Genomic DNA, 9357 nt, shown 5'->3' with positions numbered 1-9357 from the left:
AGATTGTCCGTTTGTAAATCTAGAGCGCGTCGCTCTAGGAGCGTTCAGAGCGCACACGGGAAGCTCCGGCCGATGAGTAGGGTTGATCCGAGCGTTCTGACCTCACAACAGCAGTCAAGCTCCCAAGCTAACTGGTTAAATTGGCTAGCTACTTCCAGACACAAATGAGATAACACCTCACTCTGACCATTTTACTCGCCTTAGCAGAGCTGGTTATGCTGTTTTCGTGTTATCTAAAGCGTTGGAGACTGTAACTGATGCTGGCAATAATTTCATAACGTTTTCCCCCCCGACGTTAACTTACACCGGTCACATTCGACGGGTGTTGTGTATTTGTAAATACATCTGTTTTATTCTGCGCTCTGGCACACTCAGATGAGGGCGCTCTGAAATCGGAGTAGATAGCCAGAGTGTATTTACGAACGCACCCATAATTAGTTGGCTGTCTGGAACGCAGCCACAACGCCCAAAAAAGAGCGAGCCAAATTCTTTTATCCGCCTCTGTGAGCTAGCAAGTGGCTAAATATCAAGCTAGACAGGATGAGGGGGTTACCTTTTTTTCTGTCTCTCCTTGTACTTCAGAAAATCGAATTAATCGTTGGAGTATGGAGGTAATTAAACTATCTAACTACCCATCCTGCCCAAAATAAATTATCCAGCTAGATGACATGGGCGAACGTTATTAGCAAGTTTATGTAGCCTCTTCGTATCTTTTTAGCAAGCTAACTAAGCTTACAAAAAGGGAGTATCAAGTAGTTAACTATGTGTTCATGTAAATATAATTTATTAATTTATTTTACAGATACAATAATATTTTGGAGGATGAAAACTTATTTACACTACAAAATGCAGTAAGTACTCTTAACTTCTAACTATTAGCAAAGACACTAGCTAAAGCTAATGCTGGCTAGCTATAGCCAACAGGATACTAGATTGGTCCCTCTAGCAATTAAAACAATTCAGGTGCATGGGAAGAATATGCATATGCTTGGAAGGAATATATATTTCCTACTGTTGTGATATACTGTTCAATTTCCCATTGATTATTGTTAAATATAACAAATTAGTTACACACTCTTTTCATATTATAACCCCAAGTATAAGGTTGTAATAGCTACTCAGACTTCAGTGTGTTTAAAACTAGTTTTATATTTAGGTTTTCCTCAAGTATGATGGATCTGACTTTGTTGAATGGGAGTATCCAGAGTGTTGTAATGTCGACAACAAAAGGTAAAGGAACAATATGATGGAACAGTCACTATTTGGCATCTGCAGATGTAGTGTATGTAATTATTGAACAATATTTTACAGTTCTTCATTAGTTTAAAAGGATACCTTCATTGCCTTGACTTCTATCTGGCACTATTGTTTTTATTGTGAACTCCACTTAGCTCCCCAAATGCCATCATGAAATGCACTTCTCCTGGTTTCCAAATGGTAAAGCCATTGGTGTCTGTAAGTACCTTCTTCATTTGAACTGAATGTTAACAAAAAATGATACCATCAAAAAGCCTTAATGTTTAAATTGTTATTTATTTGTAATACTTTGTATTGCATGATTTGAACAGTCACCAGAGGAAGAAGATGCACGATATCTTTTCATCAGCAATTCATTTTTCAGTTTTATCTGGTATGCTGTAGTGCCTATTGACAGGTAAAATACTATTATCTGTATTTTTGTAGAATATGGATTCTAGCTTTTTTGTGTGGTTAATGGCTGTTTTAAATTGTTCTCCTTTAGAGGTTCAGCAGAAACAAGCTCCAAGGTAAAATGTATTTTACAACACCAATCTTTAGTAATAAATGGCAGCTTAACAGGAAGATCATTAACTTTTTCAGCAATGTAAATTGTGTCTGTTTTTCTTTCAGAAAGTGAGAATGTGGATCATTGATCCAGAGCAAGCAGACCCTGCTGAAATTAACAACACTGCACTTGTACCCTCAACGGTGAGACCAGTTCTGGCATCGTCATCTCTGTCAGAAATTTATAAAAAGTATCTAAATTGTAGCTACGATTTTCAGTTGCATTCTTGTCCCTCAGCAATCCAGATATATCACGAAGCACTTCTACAATAACGGACAGTACCCAGTGATCAAGTTAAAATCTAAGCAGACACACTTGGGGCATTTCCAGAAAGATGGGTAAGCATACCACCCTAAGCCATATCATAAAAAACTAATTCTGACGTACAAATAATACACAATATATACCCACTACCATAGGTACTGGGAAGCAGTCATCCCTGGTGATGAAAGATTCAACGATTTTCACATTTATGGTCAGCCAATCAGTTTCCAGCATCGCTTTGTCATAGACGGTCAGCACACATTCTACTGGCCAGAACCCGCAGAGCCCAATGGGGAGAGGGAGGTGTCTTTGCGTCTGGCCCAAGGAAGCCCTTTATCCCTGGTGTGGGGCACCTGTGAGCTCTACCGCGGCCTGCTCCTCTCCGACACAGGCGCCCTCATAACCAAGAATGCTTTCCTCACCTCTGAGGAGCTGAAGGTGGACCCAGGAACGTTGCCTGTCCCTCCTGAGGGATATTTCACTGTGGACCAAGCTGCTCTTCTTGAGGACGGCATCATATTTAGAATAGATGGCGCCCTCTACTGGAGGGACAACCAGGATCGTGTGCTGACAGAACATCCTCAACTTCCCACGAGTGGAGTGATGGGCCTCTATCAAAGAATGTGCTGCGCTAGTAACTACCCTGTTCAGGTAAGCATCAGCTCCTCCCAAAGGGATTCAATGTGATTAAATGTGAAAATCAAAGTAAATATGAAGATCAAAGGTGTAGTCCTTCCATCTCCACATTTAATCACTTGTAAATAACTTAGGTTTAGTCCAAATAAGACAAAGTCATACATTGTTTCTCAAGGCATTTTCTTCTGCGTTTTCAGGATGTGGAACTGAGCTCTTTAATTGTGTGGAAAGACAATTTGTTGCTTGTGGGTCCAAAGAAATTTAAAAACCCGGGTAGGGAGAATTTCCTAAAAATTGTGTTGACGGTTCCTCCAAGTGTCACCTATTTAACAGCATCATTCGGTTCCCACCCGGCMTCCCTGGCCATTCTGGGGATGTACTCCATCCCAGGCGCTATCTCACGCCACTTCCTCACCAGTTACAATGAACTGGTCCCTAGTTGGATAACCAGCACATTCATGACCAAGTTTAAGCTGAAGGACATCCCTAAAGGTCCATTTGAAATGCGCTTCCTGGAATCAGCCGATGCATCCCTGCTGCTGTGGAACAAAGAGACCATCCTCTATAGCTTTCACAATGACAAGGAGTGGGGCGAGATCAGACCCTTCAACGCATCACATCTCAGTGCTGCAGCCTTTGGCAGTAAGATTCACCAAGTGGCCTTGGGTAAGATCTTCTGAATCTTTTTGGTCAATTCAAAGACCTGCTGTGATTCTATTGGACTAAATTGTATAATTTTTATTTATTTAAACTACACTAAACAAAAATATAAATGCAACATGCAACAATTTCAAAGATTTGACTGAGTTTGTTCATATAAGGAAATCAGTAAATTAAAATTAATTAATCAGGCCCTAATCTATGGATTTCACATGCCTGGGTGTACAAATATGCATCTGTTAGTCACAGATGCCTTAAGAAAAGGTAGGGGCGTGGATCAGAAAACCAGTCAGTATCTGGTATGACCACCATTTGCCTCATGCAGCGCAACACATTTCCTTCGCATAGAGTTGATCAGGCTGTTGATTGTGACCTGTGGAATGTTGTCCCACTCCTCTTCAATGGCTGCGCAAAGTTGCTGGATATTTGCAGGAACTGGAACTTGACACATGTGCTTCGCAAGGCTGCAGAAAGGTTTGCAGCATGGAGAAGGTCATTTTCGCTGTCTCTGGGTTCCCTGCCCTGTTCGACCAAAGCGCCGATTGCTACCGGGACCTCCATGCTAAAAATGCTGAATGGAGACACATTGCCAATATTATTGGATTCCTTGGTCAGTTGAATGTGAAATAATTAGCTGGAAAGTGGAAGCTAGGTGCTGACAATTTCTTAGCTAAGCTGTCTAGCAAAGGGGTTAGCTTTGTAATTAGATAGCTAGCTAACTGGCTTGACTGTTTATGAACTTCTGTTTGTACCACCGCACGGTAAAGCAAAGCTCGAGTTAAAAATATTGACCGCATGCGCTACACAGAACGCACTGCAGCCTAGTGCGGCATCTCCAACGCATCGTTGCGGACAGCCACATTTAACAATGATTGACCTCCGTCAGAACGCAAAGAGTTTGACATGACATGAGGCTGGAGGCGGCTTATGGTAGAGAAATTAACATTTCATTCTCTGGCAACAGCTCTGGTGGACATTCCTGCAGAGGATTCCAATTGCACCCTGACTCAAAACGTGTGTGTGTGCATTGTGTTGTGTGATAAAACTGCACATTTTAGAGTGACCTTTTATTGTCCCCAGCACAAGGTGCACCTGTGTAATGATCATGCTGTTTAATCAGCTTCTTGATATGCCACACCTGTCAGGTGGAAGGATTATCATGGCAAAGGAGAAATGCTCACTAACAGGGATTTTTGTACGGAAAATATTCGAGAAATAAGCTTTTTGTGCATATGGAACATTTCTTGGATCTTTATTTCAGCTCATAAAACATGGGACCAACACTTAACATGTTGCGTTTATATTTTTATTCAGTATAGATGGTAATTTTCCATGAAGAAAAATTGGTGGGGCTTGCTTTAGTATTAGTATTTTTGTGGTAGTGGAAGAACTGGTGAAAGGAGGGATGAAAGGAGGTTAAGTTGGACTGATTGGTGTGATAAAGGAATATGGATGGTATGTGTGGGGGGGGGGGGGGTAGTTATTGGTAGTAGTTATAGCTGTTTCGATTTCAGATTTGAACATCAGAGAAGTAGACCAAGGTGTCATACCCTCTAATTTTTTCTACGATGCGTTGTCAGGAAAAGTGAAAGTCGCTGATTTGAGTCAAAAGTCACTGTTTACTCATTGTGTCATGCTTAGAATATGCTCCCCCATTGTTATCATTTGAAAGTTCTGAAAAGTTCCATGGTAGTTCATTCAACAGTAGTGAATGACTCCAGGGCAGGCCGAGTGGGAGGTTCCTGGTGGAGAGCCAGACGCGATCACCAGGATGGAACACGGGAGCCTCACTGCGGTGGCGATCCGCCTGTTCCTTCTGGCAGCGTTCCAAACCTCCTCTGCGCCCCGACTCCGGGATTCTTTTGGAGTCGAGTCCCCACTACTATTCAACACTGGGAAGTTATCTAAAATAGTTGATGTGGTTACTAAAACAGCAGTACCTCTTGATTGGTAGTAGATATTTCTGCTCATATTTCCAGATTTGAATAGTGTTGATGATTCGTTACTAGAGAAATGAGACCAAGTCAATACGCTTGGACAGGGTGGAACAGTATTTAGTAAGACAGTTTATTCAGTGTGAAGATATCTGGCAAATCGTGCAGCACGGCCCCTTCTGTCTGATTCGTATGGAATCGTCGGAAAAGAGAGCGCTCTAAACATTTCGTACAGATTATATAGGCAACAAGCAAAGTAGGTTGATCTTGTAGTCTGGCCTTCCGATTGGTCGATCTGGGTCGTGGGTAGTCCTGTCCGGGCCTGATGTCGACGTTCCATTGGCTCTTCACACAGTTCTTTGTCTTAGTCTCATCCTTGAGCAGAATGCCTGTGCGTTTGTTTTCACAGGGGCCTATTCATGGGGGAGGGGAGTATGTGTGTGGGTCTGTGGTTATTTATAAGGGTACAAAGTAGTGGGGGTATAGTGGGGATGGGTGCATGTTGTGCCAAGTATAGCTTGTGTTGAGGAGTGGTTAAAACAAGTTACCAGTATCCATTATAATTTCTTACAAATCGCGCCCTCTTCACGTCTTATAGACGTGAATAAACTAGTTAAAATTTGTCAGAAGACAAATTTTTGATTCCCCCTCTTCACGTCTCACAAGAGACGTGAAAAATAAGTAAAAAAGACAAAGCTATGGGATAAAATTTGTCAGAAAACAAATTTTTGATTCCCCTCTTCACGTCTCACAAGAGACGTGACATACAAGTTTCTTGTCGTCAAATAGATAGACAGGTCCAGCTTCCCATCATCAAGCAATGGAACTTTGGGCCTTTCCTGATTAGGGTCTATTGCGGCAGTGATAACACGGCTAGCAAGCGTGCGCGCACATGGAATGCAACAGCATCCACAAAGTAACAGAATGCCCGCAAAACGGAAATAGAACTAGGATAGAGGAAACCAGCGTCTTATATTTACCAAAGCATCCATCCATGAGTCCCACATAGAAGTGTCCACTCCAGAATGCTGTTTCATCTTACCATTAAGGGTACGAAGTCCCTCCAATGCTACAGTCAGACTCCCATCCGTAGCTGTGTTGTTGGGAATGAAAGTACAACACTGTTCACCAAACATGGCACAGACCCCTCCCGTTCTGCAATAGCATATCAACCGCGATTCTATTTTGAAATGCCATCAGGGATGTAGCTGCCAATTGTCCATGGACCGCTCAAAGCCTTGTTGAGTCCAATTGCCCAGTTTCTGGACATTAAAATGAATGTAATTAATTCTGTCCACATTTTTATTAACTGTACACCACCAGCAAAATGATGATTCAAAACCCGCGGCTACTTGGTCAACCAGTTTATACTCATCTGGTACCCCCTGGGGACTCCAATTGCCATAATGTAAGTTGGGTCCCCAGCAGAAGGGCCCACCGTGCGCTTGGTCCTGTTAGGCCAATATTCAGGACCCAGAGCTTGTATACGGTGAGCAGATCTTGGACGCCTATGGGGTAAACAGAGATGGGCAACAGAAGAGTTACAAGTGCACAGGTACCAGTGGCATTGTGGGGAAGTCTGTCCAACAGACTAGTTCCCCCACACCACCACCACACATCAGCTCTAGACACTGGTTTAAAGATTGCCGTGAGCATGTGAGTGTACAAGCACCAACTATCAGGGAGCTTACCCAACAATATCYCTCCACCTGTCATRGTTATGCATGTGAAGTTAGCTCTAGCCACACTGGAGGAGAATATYGGTTTCTTGACCACCGTGGTGACTACCGGATAAACAGCGTCCCACTGTGAACACTTCTCAGGTGGGTTGTCTTTGTCCATAAGGGGCATTAGACAGTCTCCGCTAATAGCGGCTGGGACTATGCGGAGCAATGGCCTAGCTCCCATGCAAACGACGCAGCTTTGCAGGGTCATGTTAGCTGCTTGTTCGGTCAATAGGAGCCAGTTGTTATAGAAACCTGAGATTCCAGTGGCAGTAAGAATGGTATCATCAGGGGTGGTAGGAGTGGGGACCATATTAATAGGACCCCAATCACCCTTCCCCTTAGATGTTAAAACAGTAAACCGGTCAGTAATAGCAGAGGGCTGAGCCTGCTGTGTAATGCAGATTTTTACTGGCCAGTAGAGTAGATCCTTGCTAGACTCTACCTGTGGTGCTAGTATAAAATCCTGACAACCCGTCCCAGTACCTGGTCGAATAATTAGTGATAGACCCCAATTATTCAATCCAGTCCTAGTCAGTGACAATCTTTGTCGCCAGATAAGAACTGCTTGCCCTAATGAATAACTAGACCAGTCAGGACCAGTCTCAGCGACCAGGCTCTTCCATGACCACTCCTGAAACCCCCCTCTTGTCATATACCAGTTGAATCTGGTGTACTCCAGAGCATGCCCTCCCAGGCCATTCCTAGCTTTTCCCAATAACCCCCAAGACAGTGTAATGGTGGTGGTCACATTAGCGGGTACACATAAGGTGGTGCTTCTAACCTCTGTTGGAGTGCAGGGTTGGTCTGTGRTTGTAGTGCTACGTTTGTGTATGGCAGGACTGGTGAGATCGAGRGTAATGTTGGACGTGACATTAGTAGTTGTAAGATGTGAGAGGGGTGGATGTGTGAGCTGTTGTATAAGCCATGTGAAAGTTCCTAGGGACACTCCAGTAATGATTATCAAAATAACAAACAAGGGACCGGAAATTCCCAGTTTCTCCCAGGGATTGAGATATCTCGGTCCTAGGCGAGTAGCCTTAGTTCGTGGAAACTGGGGCTGGCGTCCCATTTTCACCAACTAAGGTTTGTTTGGTTGGAGTCGAATTGAGATTGGCCAAATCGGCCCTGACTTCAGTCAGAGTTCTGGAAGGAGTTGGAAGTGGACTGTGCGACCCATTACCCAGGTTCTGAACAGCGAGAGTCGTTATAAAATATGGGTAACTGTGGGCTCTTGTTGCTGGTTGGTTCGGGTGTGGTGGCTATCGGGTGGGCGGTGTGTGGAAGAAGTGGGATGCGACGTGAATCTCTGCGGTCAGGAGCTCGCCGAAGGCATTGGAAATTGGACCTTGGGTGTGGGATCAATGGGTTGTTGAGAGAAGGGCGTTTAGGTGTAGGAGAGTGGGGGTGTTGAGTGGTGCGTTGTCCGTGGCGAGAGAGTAGGGTGAGACAAAGCAGAGAGTGAATCCGCCCATGAGAAGGGTCAGTGAAGATTGCATCAGCAGCGAATATTCGGAAACGATAAATACCCAATACCAGTAAAGTAAAAACGGGTTGACATCAAACCAAGCAGTGTAGTAAGGCGGAAGGCCACCTCTGACAGCCCCACTCACCGAATGTGGGCGGACCAAGACCATGACTCTACCAGTCATTATCTCTAAGGAGAGAAGATGGGATGCGTCATGCACCTGGCGAAGGCTCTTCATGGCCATCAATGCCAAGGGGCAGGCCTTCAAACCCAAATCAACATTTCACAAGCACTGCACATACAAATGTCTGAATAATGAGTGCGCAACGGCCAAGGTGTTCACGAGGCTTTTGAGATTGGTGGCCTGTACACAAAACAACCAAACTACGTGCAACAATACCCAATCTTTCCTCCACTGTCTCAGGTGTTGGTTACTGAAACTGGTGACCGCGTTTGTCGGATCAGATTTGCCTTGGAACTCCACCTACCTTGGTATGAGTTCAGTCTGCAGCCACTTAATGACTGACCTGGCATACCTACGTGCTGTTGGTATTGCTCGGACCCATTTGGAAAACCTGTCTACATTACCAAAAGGTTATTTTTGATTTTTTGGATTTATTATATTATTATGTTTTTTTTCACAGTGCTGAACGTGTTGAATTTCATTGCACATTCAGATATGCTGCAACTCCATGGTGGGTGTGGATGTCCAATGAATGGCACATTACCAGATGAGCTGTTTTTTTTTTTTTTTTTTTAGTCAGGTGCTGTTAAGGCTGCTGCCACTTAGAGATCTGTTTTCAAGAGTGCAAGCCTTTGTGATGCTTCAATAGTCCAGGTCGTGATGAGTGTAGTTAGTGTGGCCAG

The 9357-nt window shown here is 43.9% G+C and overlaps 1 protein-coding gene and 1 long non-coding RNA gene across 2 annotated transcripts in view; both read left to right on the top strand.

The window, feature by feature from the left end:
* The window catches only part of LOC139029190 (uncharacterized), a 980011-nt gene that overhangs the window by 854116 nt on the left and 116538 nt on the right, over window positions 1-9357 (top strand). The window lies entirely within an intron of this gene.
* The window catches only part of LOC111977868 (cation channel sperm-associated auxiliary subunit epsilon-like), a 23906-nt gene continuing 15012 nt past the window's right edge, over window positions 464-9357 (top strand). Inside the window, exons 1-10 of the mRNA XM_070448674.1 lie at window positions 464-611; window positions 803-851; window positions 1157-1230; window positions 1392-1455; window positions 1569-1654; window positions 1742-1766; window positions 1870-1947; window positions 2042-2144; window positions 2223-2719; window positions 2902-3370. Coding sequence (XP_070304775.1) covers window positions 541-611; window positions 803-851; window positions 1157-1230; window positions 1392-1455; window positions 1569-1654; window positions 1742-1766; window positions 1870-1947; window positions 2042-2144; window positions 2223-2719; window positions 2902-3370 — 1516 coding nt within the window. The 5' untranslated portion in view covers window positions 464-540. The remainder of the gene's footprint in view (window positions 612-802; window positions 852-1156; window positions 1231-1391; window positions 1456-1568; window positions 1655-1741; window positions 1767-1869; window positions 1948-2041; window positions 2145-2222; window positions 2720-2901; window positions 3371-9357) is intronic.

This window comes from Salvelinus sp. IW2-2015, linkage group LG18 (genome assembly GCF_002910315.2).
Source record: "Salvelinus sp. IW2-2015 linkage group LG18, ASM291031v2, whole genome shotgun sequence".
In the NCBI taxonomy this organism is placed as follows: domain Eukaryota; kingdom Metazoa; phylum Chordata; class Actinopteri; order Salmoniformes; family Salmonidae; genus Salvelinus; species Salvelinus sp. IW2-2015.
This window is presented reverse-complemented; position numbering and strand designations above follow the sequence as displayed.